The sequence below is a fragment of the Theropithecus gelada genome, chromosome 10 (genome assembly GCF_003255815.1).
Source record: "Theropithecus gelada isolate Dixy chromosome 10, Tgel_1.0, whole genome shotgun sequence".
Lineage (NCBI taxonomy): Eukaryota > Metazoa > Chordata > Mammalia > Primates > Cercopithecidae > Theropithecus > Theropithecus gelada.
Genome location: NC_037678.1, coordinates 84,356,086 through 84,373,027, shown reverse-complemented (window position 1 = coordinate 84,373,027; position 16,942 = coordinate 84,356,086). Strand labels below are relative to the sequence as shown.

The 16,942-nt window shown below is 39.3% G+C and overlaps 1 protein-coding gene across 2 annotated transcripts in view; it reads right to left on the bottom strand.

The window, feature by feature from the left end:
- SPTLC3 (serine palmitoyltransferase long chain base subunit 3) overlaps positions 1-16,942 on the bottom strand; it is a 174,841-nt gene that overhangs the window by 115,268 nt on the left and 42,631 nt on the right. For both annotated transcript variants that reach the window (XM_025400520.1, XM_025400521.1), the window contains one exon: positions 13,088-13,273. In XM_025400520.1, coding sequence (XP_025256305.1) covers positions 13,088-13,273 — 186 coding nt within the window. The remainder of the gene's footprint in view (positions 1-13,087; positions 13,274-16,942) is intronic.

Genomic DNA, 16,942 nt, shown 5'->3' with positions numbered 1-16,942 from the left:
CGGTTACAGAAGGATCAACATGTGGTCTCAGACTAGCAGCATTGGCTTCACCTGGGAACTTGTTTATAGCTACAGAATCTTGGCCCCACCCAAAACTATTGAAGCAGAATCTGAATTTTAACATGATTTCCCCAGATAATTTGTGGGCATGGTTTGAGAAGCAGTGCTCTGAAACACTGATTTGCAATTTTATATGTGGATGAGAATCACTTGGGAAGTTAGTTTGACCAGCCCTCCGCTCTGCCCCACCTCCCACTAGTCAGGTTACATCACAAAGCAATTAAATCAGGGTATTTATGAGTAAAGCCTAGGTATTTGTATCTTTTAAAGGTTCTCAGTGATTCCAACGGGTAGCTAAGTCTGCAAAACACTGGTCTAATATTTTGATCCCATAAGTTGCATACTTATGAATCTATTATGTTCCTAGAGATACCCCAATGAAGCTTTGAGTTTGGATCCAAGCAGGTCCATACAGGAAGACCAGTGCCCGGGCTGTCTGTTTTGGACAAGACCGTATCTTATACCCAGTGACCTTAATGAACCTCACCCTTCAGAAGAAAGTTCTCTGGGCTAACCCTGTTATTGTATCAGGATGCAAAATAACAAATTATAATTTATCCAAACATTGAGGTATTTGTCCTAAAATTTTCTACAGCTACAGCTTGCTGAACCTGCTTTGTTTTAGGCGGGAGTAAAAATCTCTGAATATGGGCCAGAAATGTCTGTGATTTACTTGTATTGGTACTAGGAACTATCTGGATTTAATGTGAACACAGAGTTTGTATTGGTACTAGGAACTATCTGGATTTTATGTGAACACAGAATTATAATTGGTGCCATGTTATTGGGTTTTGCAGAACTTGTTTGATATTGGGACCATAGCAACTCGAGAAATGTGGACCTGTACAGTTGGCTGCACTTGAAGTATTTTCTAAGCCTCTGATGATGCTTGATATTAATTGATTATATTTGCTGACATTCTCTTCTGGATTTTGCAAAGTTGGACTGTTATATCATTGAAAAAATAAATTAGGGACTTTTGAGAATTTGTGGTTCAACTCTAAAGTTGTCTTTTATTAAAACAAAGAGATATTCTTGGCCCAAAACTGAAGAGTCAAATTTAAGCAAAATATTTACACTCTGCATCTTGTCCTTTTTGTTAGGATCTACTGATTGTTAGTGTAGTCTAACCTGAGCTTTTTAGTGCTGTCTTGGAAGGAGATTTTAATTTTTCTATTCTTCTCAGTTAATACTCAAGTGATTCAGATAAAGAGGATGATCAGAACCTTTATGTTTGGGAGCCAATTTCAGAATATTTGAGCTAGAAATAAAAAGAAGGAGAAATTAAATAGAGATAAGTTTGGGCAACACGTTAATTTGAATGGAAGGCTGTATGAGACAAGTCATCATAGAGAAAGAAAATGGTGAAAATGGAATAATAAATTCTTATATTTGATTAAGAAAAGGGAAGAAGAGTAAATGAGTAAAGGTGAATATAAGAACATTCATTCATGATCTTTTAAAAAATCATAATTGTTATTTTCCACTATCACTTCATGAATGCATTCTCTTTTCTGGTGTCGTTTTGCTCATGGCTGGCTTGTCATGTGGGGCAGTGTATTCTGCACTCCCAGTGACCACCTTTTAGAATAGAATAATGCTCATTTCTGCTGAAAAGAATGAAATGTCATTGGAAATAGGATGTTCCATGATTTGAGCAAGAGAATTAAAAATGTGCATCAGACAGCTTGTTTACAGAAAGCAAGGATACTATCAGACGTATGGGACTGGGGATGGTATTAAAAGATTAAAGGGGGCCAGGTACTGTGGCTCATGCCTGTAATCCCAGCACTTTGGGAGGCTGAGGCGGGCGGATCATAGGGTCAGGAGTTCAAGACCAGTCTGGCCAACATAGTGAAACCCTGTCTCTACTAAAAATACAAAAATTAGCCAGGTGTGGTGTTGCATGCCTGCAGTCCCAGCTACTCGAAAGGCTGAGGCAGGAGAATCACTTGAACCTGGGAGGTGGAGGTTGCAATGAGCTGAGATTGCACCACTAAACTCCATCCTGTTTGACAGAGTGAGACTCCATCTCAAAAAAAAAAAAAGAAAAAGAAAAAGAAGAAGATTAAAGGATGGGCTGGGTGCGGTGGCACTTTGGGAGGCCACAGTGGATAGATCACTTCAGGTCAGGAGTTTGAGACCAGGATAGGCAACATGGCAAAACCCTGTCTTTACCAAAAATAGAAAAAAATTAGCCAGGTGTGGTGGCACATGCCTGTGGTCCCGGTCACTCGGGAAGCTGAGGTGGGAGGATCACTTGAGCCCAGGAGGTGGAGGTTTGCAGTGGGCTGAGATTGCATCACTCTGCCTGGGTGACAGAGTGAGACTCCGTCTCAAAAAAAAAAAATAATAATAATAATTTAAAGGGTCAGTCTATAGATAGGGTTGGGAAATCAGGTCCCATCAGAAAGATAGTGACTGCAGTTAATTAGAACCTGTCACTCTGAAACGCTAGAATTCTCCAAAGGGGCACAAATGGAACAAATCATAAAAGGTACGCCATGTGAAAGGCACGTTTACCAACGTGAGTCTATTGACTATTGCTCTGGACCTCACAGAGATCAGATAGGATGGAAACCATTTATTTTGTAAAGAAAGGTAACTCATTAATTTACTCAATGCAATGCCTTTCTCCTGTGGGGCGGTTCGAGTAGTTCTTGTAGCAACAGGGCAAGTGTTGCAGTGCAGGCTGCCATTTGATGTACATAGCCCATCGTTCAGAACTGATGCAGCCATTCCCCTAGTTGCTAGGAGCACTGGATGCTTACAACTCTATGAGGATTGCCTGGGTCTGAAGGGATCTTCCTCCACCAAGATCCCTGGTGGCAACTTCTATCTATGAAGGAGTCAAAAGATCTAGCCCCCTTCCCTCAACTCAGATGACTCTTGAAAGGCCCTCCCATCTCCTGAACTCCTTGTGGGATGTGTTGAGGCCTTTGCTGGGACTGCATCATCTCAGTTCACTCCATCCCCTCTTTCCTTTCCAACTCCCCTCTCTCCTGAGCCATGCCATTTCCTTCTCTGCCTCACAGGGGCTGATCCCAGGAGCACACCCTAATAACCTTCCTGCATTCAGGCCACCATCTCAGAGTACGCTTCCTAGGAAACAACTTTTCATGGGTACTTTTTTTTCCTGATAAAATGTAAGAAATTTCTTTAGAAAAGACAAGAAGATTAGACCTGCTGGTTTAATAGAGCAAATACATTGAAAGGTTAGAAAATAGATTGCAGGTCTGAAGCCTAAGCCTTCCAAGAAATGCCACACCTGAGAAATTTACATTTGATTCAGTCTTTGTCTCAGTGCTCTGAAATGTACTGATTTATTATGCATTAGTTACTTGTACCTGGGGAGCAGGCAGATTGGTGACAAGTGCCTCTAGAACAGTGCAGCTGGTGGGGGGAGGGGCCATGGAGATCACTCTGAGAATGCCCAAGGAGAATTCCCCTTCAAATCCCATTTTCCCAGTTATATTATCAGCTCTGCTAGGACCACAGAAACCTGCATCTCTGAAAGCATACTGAGTTGTCTCCTGCTTGGTTTAACTGTTTCTTTATCCTTTATAACTCAAGAACCTTTATGTCCTCAAAGCTGTCTGTGGCCATCATTTTACCAACAGAACCATTTCATTGTGATGGATGTGATGTTGCTATCCACATATCTGCCCAAACTAGAATTTGAGATTCCCCTATTTTCCTCCTTCTATCTTATCTTCTGTACATTCAGCCACCAAGACTTGTTGATACCTCCTAAATATTCTCTATGATTAATTTCCTTTTCCTTCTATCTGCCTCTTTCCTAGTTCAAGCACAAATAATCTCTTTTCTAAACTACTGTTAACTTTTTTCCTTGTCACTTTGCTTTTCATCTTGAATTGGGACTCTGTCTCTGAAATCTATTAAATTCTCAAAATTCTTCACTTTCTTTTCATCCTTTCTCTTTTTTCTCTATGAACTTACCCTGGAAGATATTGTCTACTTCCCTGGCTTTGATTCCTGTTGACATGCTGAAGATAAACTGGAGATGTTACAATATCCCACTGAGACTTTTTCCAGAGGTCCAGACCTTTAAGTTTAGCTGCCAGTTCTTCAAACTCAACTTGTCGAAAACCGAGTTGACCACTTTCTCCCTCCAACTGGATCTTGCTTCTCTATTATCCATCTCAGTGAATGACACCACCTTCTGCTACCTGTCATAAACCTGGATGTGGTCTTTGAATTGTCCTTCTCTTTATTTCCCTAGGTCAAATCAACCATCTCTAACTCCACCTCTTAAACATCTCCTGGCCTTTTCTCTTGTCACCACCCCTATTGTCACTACCTTGGTCCCAGGCCAACCATCTCACCTAGATTTTTTTAAACCTGTGTATCTGCATCAGCCCCTTAATTTCTTTTTTGATCTCTCCGTTGTCTTTCTGCAATCCATTTCTCATAGGGTAGAGAGAATTATCTTCCCTCTACAAATATGCATTCCTTTGCCTGAAGTCCTTCAATGCTTTCCCATTGTTCTTATAATACATGTTCATGGCTTATAAAAAAACCCATTATAGTCTGGCCCCTGCTTGCGTCTCAGCAATCTTTCTCCCCACATACTCCCACTCTCATTCACACTAGGTCATTGGAATTCCGTGGTTCCTTGAATGCACAATGCTTTCTCTAACCTCTGGACCATCTGGCTCCATATTCTCTCTTCTTAGAGACTCCTTTTCCCTCTTGATTCACCCTTTGCCTTACTGTTTACTCATCAGCGTCTAGATCCCAATTTAGCTTTCTCTTTCACCCAGAAGTTTTCATTAAACACCAAATCAGGTTAGACATTTTTCTTTGCTCCCATGGTGCCCTGTGCTTACCTCTGCTTTGTCTTTTAGCAAATTCTACTGCTGTTTTATGATTAGCTTTCTGAGGGCAGGAACTGTGTCTGCCTTGGTTATTCTTATATCTCCAGATCATAGCACAATGCCTGGCACAAAATATATGCTCAAAAATAATCCGACTTGATTAATGAATTAATGCATGCCTTGGCACAAGCAGTGCCTTCTTTTGAGAATGTTCTCCTTTGCACCCTTGCCAACTTGGCAAACTCCTGCTCACCATTCAAGCCCCAGCATCAATGTTTCTTGAATCCTTAAGGGAGTCACAATCTCTGTGACCCATATCACAATCTTCCCCTTCATCATCTTTTAGGATATTAAGGATATTTTAGGAAGTCTGTTTGCCCACCAGACTTCAAAATCTCTAATGGCAGAAACTGTCTTGTCATCTATGAATATTAGCATCCATTTTCTGGTATAGAGCACATGCTCAAATGCTTGCTAAAGGTTGGAGGGATTATAATAATAAAACTGGGTCTGATTTTTGTCTGAAGATGATACATTTGACTTAATATAGTTCCAAATAATTCCACATAGTTTGTTCCTGAATGTGTCCTGTAATAAGTGCTTCTCTTACCATGGGTACTAGTTGCTAAATTATAGGATTTTCTCAATTCCTTGAGGTTTGTATCTCACCAATGTTCCTTGTTTAGATGTTTTCAAGTTTCCATCTCATGGAATGATCCATGCCCATATATTATTCTAAACTAATTTTTAGAAAAAAGAGATTCATAACATCATAAATCCTTTGGACTGATTTGGAAAGTGCAATGCAGGATCTTTGCAGATGTCTGAATATTTTCTAGGCTGTCCTCAGTATTGTGCAAAAAAGAGATCATGTAGACTTTTACAGGCTAACTATCTAAAGTACCTAGATCAGTGATTCTATACTGTGGGTGATTTTGTGCTCTTTGAGACATTTGGCAATGTCTCGAGGTATTTGAGTTGTCACAGGTATTTATGTGAGCGACAGTGGCTAATCTAATCCATGGATGCTGTTAAAATTCTTTTTAAAAAAATTAAAAATTCTTTTAAAAATTATTTAACAGCCACAGATGCTGTTAAAATTCTTTTTTTAAAATAAACTTTTGTTCATTAAAAAAATGTTACAAAGGGAAAATACAAGATACAAACTGGCATATTTATAGGTTGCAGTACACACAATTGACCAACGATTACATCAAAATTATGTAAAGAACTCTTACAAACCAATAAGAAAAGACAAGTAAAAGTTATGAAAGATATTTCTCAGAAGTGAAAACACACAAGATCAATAAACCTAAGAGTGATCCAACGTCATTATTAATTAGTAAAATCACACACACGCAGAACAGCACAAAACCAGAATTCAAACCTGGATCCCTCTAATACCAAAATCCAGTCTCTCCACTGCTCTGCGCCCATTCAGCTATTTTTAACCTGAGGATGGTAAGGAAGCTACTTGAGATTATACAGTGCTGCCCAGATATAATGCAAAAATTACTCTCTGTATACCAAATCTTTGCATTATATGGATTTTGTATACAGAGACTTGAATATTGACAAACCTTAAGTGACTAGTAATTGAGGTATTTTATAGGAGATGCTAAAAAATATTTCTGAAATTTGCTCCTCTAAGATGGAACAAATATTTTTCCAAAGTCAGTTTTGCATAAATCATTCTTTTAAATTTCTATTTAATTTTATTATTATTTTTGTTATTTTTCTGTAAGTTATTGGGGTACAGGTGGTATTTGGTTATGTGAGTAAGTTCTTTAGTGGTGATTTGTGAGATTTTGGTGCATACATCACCTGAGCAGTGATACACTGCACCATATTTGTTTTGCTTCCAATTATGTGGTCAATTTAAGAATAAGTGTGATGTGGTGCTGAGAAGAATGTATATTCTGTTGATTTGGGGTGGAGAGTTCTGTAGATGTCTATTAGGTCCACTTGGTCCAGAGCTGAGTTCAAGTCCTGAATATTCTTGTTAATTTTCTGTCTCATTGGTCTAATATTGACAGTGGGTGTTAAAGTCTCCCGCTATTATTTTGTGGGAATCTAAGTCTTTTTGTAGGTCTCAAAGAACTTGGTTTATGCTTTAATCTGGGTGCTCCCATATTGGGTGCATGTATATTTAGGATAGTTAGCTCTTCTTGTTGCACTGATCCCTTTACCATTATGTAATGCCCTTCTTTGTCTTTTTTGAACTTTGTCAGTTTAAAGTCTGTTTTATCAGAGACTAGGATTGCAACCTCTGCTTTTTTTGCTTTCCATTTGCTTGGTAAATATTCCTCCATCCCTTTATTTTGAGCCTATGTATGTCTTTGCACGTGAGATGGGTCTCCTGAATACAGCACACCGATGGGTCTTGACTCTTTATCCAATTTGCCAGTCTTTGTCTCTTAATTGGGATATTTAGCTGGTTTACATTCAAGGTTTATATTGTTACATGTGAATTTGATCCTGTTATTATGATGCTAGCTGGTTATTTTGCCTGTTAGTTGATGCAGTTTCTTCATAGTGTCCATAGTCATTACAATTTGTTATGTTATTCCAGTGGCTGGTACCAATTTTTCCTTTCCATATTTAGTGCTTCCCTCAGGAGCTCTTTTAAGACAGGCTTAGTGGTGACAAAATCTATGAGCATGTGCTTGCTGTAAAGGATTTTATTTCTCCTTTTCTTATGAAGCTTAGTTTGGTTGGATATGAAATTCTGGGTTAAAAATTCTTTCTTTAAGAATGTTGAGTATTGGCCCCCACTCTTTTCTGGCTTGTAGGGTTTCTGCAGAGAGATGTGCTGTTAGTGTGATGGGCTTCCCTTTGTGGATAACCTGACCTTTCTCTCTGGCTGCCCTCAACATTTTTTTCTTCATTTCAACCTTGGTGAATCTGATGATTATGTGTCTTGGAGTTGCTCTTCTTGAGGAGTATCTTTGTGGTGTTCTCTGTATTTCCTGAATTGGAATGTTGGCCTGTCTTGCTAGGTTGGGGAAGTTCTCCTGGATAGTATCCTGAAGATTGTTTTCCAGCTTGGTTCCATTCTCTCTGTCACTTTCAGGTATATCGATCAAACATGGGTTTGGTCTTTTCACATAGTCCCATATTTCTTGGAGACTTTGTTCATTCCTTTTTATTCTTTTTTCTCTAATCTTGTTTTCACGCTTTATTTCATTACGTTGATCTTCAATCTCTGATATCCTTTCTTCCGCTTGATCAGTTCAGCTATTGATACTTGTGTATGCTTCACCAAGTTTTTGTTCTGTGTTCTTCAGCTCCATCAGGTCATTTATGTTCTTCTCTAAACTGGTTATTCTAGTTAGCAATTTGTCTAACCTTTTTTCAAGGTTCTTAGCTTCCTTGCATTGGGTTAGAACATGCTCGTTTAGCTCCGAGGAGTTTGTTATTACCCACCTTCTGAAGCCTACTTCTGTCAATTCATCAAATTCATTCTCCATCCAGTTTTGTTCTCTTACTGGCCAGGAGTTGTGATCCTTTGGAGGAGAAGAGGCGTTCTGGTTTTCAGCCTTTTTTGTGCTGGTTTTTCCTCATCTTCATGGATTTATCGACCTTTGGTCTTTGATGTTGGTGGCCTGCGAATGGGGGTTTTGTGTGGATGTTCTTTTTGTTGATGTTGATGCTATTCCTTTCTGTTTGTTAGTTTTCCTTCTAACAGTCAGGCCCCTCTGCTGAAGGTCTGCTGGAGTTTACTGGAGGTCCACTCCAGACCCTGTTTGCCAGTGTTAGTATTGAAATGTGAGGTATCATTACATTCATCACGCTCATTGCCTGGAGGTGTTTCCCAGCCAGGAGGCATGGGGGTCAGGGATCCACTTGAGGAGCCAGTCTGTCCTTTAGCAGAGCTGGAGCGCTGTGCTGGGAGATCTGCTGCTCTCTTCAGGGCCAGGAGGCAGGAACGTTTAAGTCTGCTGAAGCTGCACCGACAGCTGCCCCTCTCCCCAGGTGCTCTGTCCCAGGGAGATGGGAGTTTTACCTACAAACCCCTGACTGGGGTGGTATTTGGTTAGATGAGTAAGTTCTTTAATGGTGACTTGTGAGATTTTGGTGCATATATCACCCGAGCAATATACACTGCCCAGAGAGGAGGAATCTAGAATGGAAGTCTGGCTACAGGGGCTTTGAGTAGCTGCAGTGGGCTCCACCCAATTCAAACTCCCCTCGCCCCCCCACCCCGCCCGAGGCTTTGTTTTCACTGTGAGGGGAAAACGGCCCACTCAAACCTTGATAATGGTGGATGCCCCTCCTGCCACCAAGCTCAAGTGTCCCAGGTCGACTTCAGACTGCTGTGCTGGCAGCAAGAATTTCAAGCCAATAGAGCTTAGCTTGCTGGGCTCGGTGGCAGTGGGATCCGCTGAACTAGATCACTTGGTTCCCTGGCTTTAACGCTCTTCCCAGGGGAGTGAACGGTTCTGTCTTGCTAGTGTTCCAGGTGCCACTGGGGTGTGAAAAAAAAAAATCCTGCAGCTAGCTTGCTGTCTGCCTAAATGGCTGCCCAATTTTGTGCTTGAAACCCAGGGCCCTGGTGGTGTAGGCACCCGAGGGAATCTCCTGGTCTGCGGGTTGCAAAGACTGGGGGAAATAGTATCTGGACCAGAATGCACTGTTCCTTGTGACACAGTCCCCCACCTCTTCCCTTGGCTAGGCGAGGGAGTTCCCCAACCCCTTGCACTTCCCAGATGAGGCAATGCTACACCCTGCTTCGACTTGCCCTCTGTGGGCTGCACCAAGTGTCTAACCAGTCCCAGTGAGATGAGCCAGGTACCTCAGTTGGAAATGCAGAAATCACGTTCCTTCTGCATTGATCTTTCTGGGAGCTGCAGCCCATCTTGCCAGCCACACTGGTTATTTCCTTTCTTCTGCTGGGTTTGCATTTGGTTTGTTCAAGTTTCTCTGGTTCCTTGAGGTGTGGCCTTAGAGTGTCTATTTGTGCTCTTTCAGACTTTTTGATGTAGGAGTTTAGGGCTATGAACTTTCTCTTAGCACTGCCTTGGGTTTTGATAAGTTGTGTCATTATTGTCATTCACTTCGAAGAATTTTTTAATTTCCATGTTGATTTTGTTTTTGACCCAGTGCTCATTCAGGAGCAAGTTATTTAATTTCCATGTATTTGCATGGTTTTGAAACTTCCTTTTGGAGTTGATTTCCAGTTTTATTCCACTGTGGCCTGAGAGAGTGCTTGATATTATTTCAATTTTCTTAAATTTATTGAATCTCGTTTTGTGGCCTATCATATGGTCTATCTTGGAGAAAGTTCCATGTACTGTTGAATAGAATGTGTATTCTGTGGTTGTTGGATGGAATGCTCTGTATATGTCTGTTAAATCCATTTGTGCCAAGGTATAGTTTAAATCCATTGTATCTTTGTTGACCTCCTGTCTTGATGACCTGTCTAGTGCTGTCAGTGCAGTATTGGAGTCCCCCACTATTATTGTGTTACTGGCTATCTCATTTCTCAGGTCTGTTAGTAATTGCTTTATAAATTTAGGATCTCCAGGCTGGGCACAGTGGCTCACACCGGTAATCCCAGCACTTTGGGAGGCCGAGGTGGGCAGATCATGAGGTCAGGAGATCAAGAGCATCCTGGCTAACATGATGAAACCCCGTCTCTACTAAAAATACAAACAAAAAAAAAAATTAGCTGGGCATGTTGGCAGGTGCCTGTAGTCCCAGCTACTTGGGAGGCTGAGGCAGGAGAATGGTGTGAACCCGGGAGGTGGAGCTTGCAGTGAGTCGAGATCATGCCACTGCGCTCCAGTCTGGGTGACAGAGTGAGACCCCGTCTCAAAATAAATAAATAAATAAATAAATTTAGGATCTCCAGTGTTAGGTGCATATATGTTTAGGACTATGATATTTTCCCGTTGGACGAGGCCTTTTACCATTATGTGATGTTCCTCTTTGTTTCTTTTAACCACGGTTGCTTAAAGTTGTCTGATATTAGAATAACTACCCCTGCTCTCTTTTTGGTGTCCATTTGCATGAAATGCCTTTTTCCACCCCTTTACTTTAAGTTTATGTGAATCCTTATGTGTTAAGTGAGTCTTCTGAAGGCAGCAGATAGTTGGTTGGTGAGTTCTTACCCATTCTGTGGTTCTGTATCTTTTAAGTGGATCATTTAGGCAATTTACATTCAATGTTAGTATTGAAATGTGAGGTATCATTACATTCATCATGCTCATTGTTGTCTGTGTACTTTGGGTTTTTTTCTTTTTTGGTTTTGCTTTTTAACTTGTGTGTGTGTGTGTGTGTGTGTGTGTGTGTGTGTGTGTCTGTGTGTTTTAATGGGTCCTGTGTGATTTATGCTTTAAAGAAGCTCTGTTTTCCAGGATTTGTTTCAATATTTAGAGCTCCTTTTATCAGTTCTTGTAGTGGTGGCTTGGTATGAATTCTCTCAGCATTTGTTTGTCTGAGGATGACTGTATCTTTCCTTCATATATGATGCTTAGTTTTGCTGTATACAAAATTCTTGGCTGATAATTGTTTTGTTTGAGGAGGCTGAAGATAGGGCCCTAATTCCTTCTTAGCTTGTACGGTTTCTGCTGAGAAATCTGCTGTTAATCTGATAGGTTTTCCTTTATAAATTACCTGGTGCTTCTGTCTCACAGCTCTTAAAATGGCTTCCTTTGGATAACCTGATGACAATGTACCTAGGTGAAGATCTTTTTGTGATGAATTTCCTGGGTGATCTTTGTGCTTCTCGTATTTGCATGTCTAGGTTTCTAGCAAGGCCAGGGAAGTTTTCCTCAATTATTCTCCCAAATTTGATTTCCAAGCTTTTAGAATTCTCTTCTTCCTCAGGATCACTGATTATTCTTAGGTTTGGTTGTTTAACATAATCCCAGACTTCTTGGAGGTTTTGTTCATATTTTCCTATTCATTTTTCTTTGTCTTTGTTGAATTGGGTTAATTCAAAGACCTTGTCTTTAAGCTCTAATTTCTTTCTTCTACTAGTTCAATTCTATTGCTGAGACTTTCCAGAGCATTTTGCATTTCTAAAAGGGTGTCCAAAGTTTTCTTGAATTTTTATTGTTTTTACTTTAAGTCATCTATTTCCTTGAATATTTCTCCCTTCACTTCTTGTATCTTTTTGTTTGCATTTTCTTGCATTGGGCTTTGCCTTTCTCTGGCCTCTCCCTGATTAGCTTAATAATCTCCTGAATTCTTTTTCAGGTAAATCAGGGATTTCTTCTTGATTTGGATCCATTTTTGGTGAACTAGTGTGATATTTGGGGGGGTGCTGAAGAGCCTTGTTTTGTCATATTATCAAGATTGGTTTTCTGGTTCCTTCTCATTTGGGTAGGCTCTTTCAGAGGGACGGTCTAGGGCTGAAGACTGTTGTTCAGATTCTTTTGTCCCACAGGGTGTTCCCTTGATGTATTACTCTCCCCCTTTTCCTATGGATGTGGCTTCATGTGAGCTGAACTGCAGTGATTGTTGTCTCTCTTCTGGGTCTAGCCACCCACCGAGTCTACCTGGCTCCAGACTGGTACTGGGGTTTGTCTCCACAGAGTCCTGTGATGTGAACCGTCTATGGGTCTCTCAGCATTGGATACCAGTGCCTGTTTCAGTAGAGGTAGTGGAGGGTGCAATGGACTCCATGAGGGTCCTTAGCTTTGGTGGTTTAATGCTATAGTTTTCAGATGCTGTTAAAATTCTTACAATGCCCAAAGAATTGGTTCAAAATATTAATAGTGTTAAAGGTGAGAAATCAGATTTAGATGAAATAAAAATGTCCCAGTTCACTCAAATGCACTTTCCTTTTCAGGATAGAGCATAAGTAATACCCAACTTACAACTAGAAGACCAAAGTACAGTCCCACCCAGGAGCACTTGCTCTTATATTTTGATGTTTTTATTTTCAAAATTATATTTTAATATCTATCTCATGGGGTTGTTACAGAAATTAAATATTATAAGGTATGGGAAAAGCCTTAGTTCAGTATCTGGCAAATAGTAGTTGCCCATGAGATGTTTGTAAAAACAGGTCCATAAACCCATGGGGAATGGGGTTTAGGAAGTGGAGATGAATGAAATTTACACTGAGTAGTTCCTGAGCACCTCATGCTTTCTAGGATCTGCACCTGTATCACCACTTCTGAGAACACTTTAGAGAGTAGTAGGCATTGACAAAGATCCAGGGAGGTGTGCATACGTACTCTTTGTTCTTTTCGTTCCACGGCTGCATTGCATTTTTCTATTCCCCAGTTTCTCATAAAGTCTCTGAGATAGCCAAACAGGGTTCCAATTCCATACCCCATGTAAGTGAAAACCATAACATGAAGGGGTGCTTCTTCAAAGGATTCAACAATGAGCTTATCATAAAAATGTGTCCTCCCATTTTGCTGAAAACACAAAAGAAAATCCAAGGTTAGCATTCTCCTGTTACAAATATACTATGATACTTAAAACTGTCAACTTTCAACCCTTTAAATTCCAAAGGCCATATTTAAGATTGTAAAAAAATTAGAAACTGATCATTGAAGAGGGAAATCAAAAATTCAAACTTTGTTTTACAAGCCGTAGTAACATAATTGATTCAAGCAAAAGTTCTCAACAGAAACTCAAACCACTGTGTGAAGAGTTAATGAGGAAGAACTTATTTGCAAGTTGCTAAAGTATGACCCCATAGCTTACTTCCTAATCACAAACATGGGGTCGTTACCTTAACCAGGTGATCAAATTGTATCACAAGTGTTGGAACAAGCAGCCACTCTACACTCCCGTTATGTGTAATATTCAATACACAGCAAACCTATGAAATATTTAACCTGAACTTAGTCAAGCTCTTATGTTTAACTTCCATTTTACAAGAAACACTAGCCTAAAGGAACATGGTAAATGACCTTATGTGAAAACAACCAGATAATCCAGAATGTAGAGCTTTCTATAGGACAACTGTCCTGATCTTTTTAAAAAAGTCATTTCTGATAAAAGAAGGGTGGACGAGAGGACTTAAGGGAAACAAGTACATCTAGTGTGTGTTCCTTCATCAAATTCTGTTTTCTTTCTGTAATTTTTGTGTGAAAAACCAGGTGAACGACAAACTTTGAACAACTGTGGAAATCCAAATGAGGACCATATATATATCTTATTAAAGAATTATTAATTTTATTAGGGAAGATAGAGATATTTTTAGTTATATCACAGAATGTTTTAATCTTTATAGATGCACGCTGAAGTATTAAGGGGCAAAGCATTATAACAGCTGTAGTTCTCTTTAAACTGGTTTGTCAAAATTGCATAAAAACATAAAGCAACTTTGAGAAATGTTAACTCTCGAATCTGGATGGAGAGTATATAGGTGTTCATTACATATTTTTTTCTACTCTTCTGTATGCCTGAAATTTTTCGTAGTAAAAAGTTTTAAAAATTGTCTGTTTTATTTCACTTTTCAGTAGAAAGTAGACTTTTAGCACCAAACCATTCTGATGACTGTTTAATTGATTTGCACATAGTAGGTCAAACAACGTCTGGTCAATTGATTAGTAAATACATATTTCTAATGCTAATATTTAATTGTTTTAGTCCTTAATAAATATTTATACATTCACTTATTGTTTCATTCAATAAATATAAATCAATCTGCAGATTCCCCATTTCTTAATGAGGTGACACACAAAAAATGTTTTGAACACTTGCAATACATAGCTTTTAGTGATTTACAAAAAGTTGTCAAATCTCTACTAATATTTGATGTACCAACTTAGCTTATACATATATATGTATGTAGAATGATTTATTATATTAAATCATGTACATTTGAAATACTGTTTTTGCCATTTTCCTAATCTTTGTCATTATAATCAACACAGTTTTCCAGAACATATTATCTTCATTCCCTCTACATTGTTTGAGAAGCAGAATTTTTGGAATCTCTGTGATTTAGTCACTGGAAGTTTTATCCCAAACCATAAAATAGATGAAAAGCAAATCAGTCTGGTAGATGAATATTTTAAATCTCTACATTATTATCCTTTAAGAAATTTTTAAAAACCTTTTTATAGTGATATCTAACATTTGAATTCTTAAGTCAAAACACAAAATATTATTAAGATGACTTGCTTCCTTATTTATTTATTATTTCGGGTTACCTCTATAGATACCCCAAACTAACAGTGGTGGATGTTCCCATCTAGTGTGTCATCACAAACACTACTTGATGGTATAAAATAATGAAAATGAAAGAGCATTTGTTAATATGTAGTCTTGAGTAAAAGTTATACTCTTGACCTGTATATAGGACATTTGTTGCATGCCTTCCATGAGCAAGCAACATGTTCAGCACTGGGAATTCAAAGATGAACAAGACAGACTCCATTCCTACTCCTCCCTCTAACTACGTCCTTACACCAGTCATGTAGGTCTGACGGATGGCTGATCTTGCTATGCTATTTTAGTACAAACCTTTGGCTCCTTTCCTTGGGTCTGTTCTGCACTTGACCTTTGGACTACATTGATCTCCACAATTCCAGGTGACCTCCTGGCCCACTTAAGATCCACCTCCCGCATCTTTCTGCATCACAGGGACATAAAATTGGCTTCCTTGTTGGATTTGTCCAGACTCTAGCAAAAGGGACTCAGAGTCTCATGAAGGAAGACATGTCGGAACTTTTAAACTGATTAGATATGAAGTCAAGGAAGAGGAGAAAGAAAACTATCTGCAAGGAGCAGTATAATATTCTTGATGAGAAGAAATAAGGATTTGGAAGGAGGGCTGCTTTTTGGAGAGAAGACATGATGAGTCTGTACAGAACGTGCTAATTTGGGGGTGGTAATTGCCTGCATAAATTCCCAGAGCACTGAGGAACGTAGGAGAAAAGAAAGACCCTGACTGAGTCAATTACTATGGGCCACAGTTTAAGTCATGGTTGAAGGTAAATAAGGCACAAATCATAAAGAGGGGAGAGCAGTAGGCTTGGGACAGAATTTGTGGACACAGTGCTTTTTTGGGTACCACAGAAGAAAAAGAGTGAATAAAGAGAACCCAGTGTAGGTGACCTCAGAACCTTAATTTAACTTGCTCACAAATTAACCCCTTTGGCTGACTTAGAGAATGGCTAAGTTATGTGGGTGTATATAAAGACAGAAAATGTGAGGACATTCAAGTCCAACCCATGGCAATCAGCAGGTTTTCTCTTTTTCCTTTCCTGGACCCATCTTCATTTCTGAGCTTCACATGTAACCAAATCAAGTGACACTTTTCTCTTGAAATCCATAGGCAGTTTCTGCTTGAACTGGCTCTGAGGCAACCCTGCACCGTACATCACAGATAGTCTACCTAGATGCAAATAAAACCCTCAGTTGGTTGCACAGACTGGGACTATATGTAACTATTTATTTGCCCCTGTGACTTGTTCTGAAAGAAAGTAATAAAATGAAGGAGAAAATTTCAACAATGTTCGTCAGCTCAAACCAGTATCTACTCTCCTCTCATGTAAATAGATACATTTTTAATTTAATGTCACTTAATTAATATTATTTGGCAGAGGAAAAATGAGATACCTTCACAGAGAAAAAAGTTGTCTGGCAATGTATTGGTCTCCTTAAAAGACAGCTAGTGACTCACTATATTCTTTTACTTATAATTGAAGTCAGTCACACCTCCCAGGAGGAATTCCTTAATCTGTTGTTGGATAGTTACCTTGAAATATAAAATTTCATCCTATCAAAGTAAATGAAGCATAAAATCTTGCTTAATAAGTTTACATTTATTAAGCACTTGCTATTACTGCAGATAAGCACTGTTATTTGTAATACGCTTTGGCTTGTTCTACCTTTTCTTTCACAGCCTTAAAAATAAACAGATCCTGAGCCACAATGCCTACAGTATCTAGTCGTTTGGGATACTGTGACATCCTGGGGTTTGTTTACTTCCTGCGCTCTGTCATATCTGGAAATAAACTGGAATATGCAGGGAGCCCTTTACAGACAATTATTCTTCTGTTCAACAGGTAGCTCTTTTACTGGCTGTCCTAGGCTAACATTAGAGGAGATACGCAATCAATAAATAC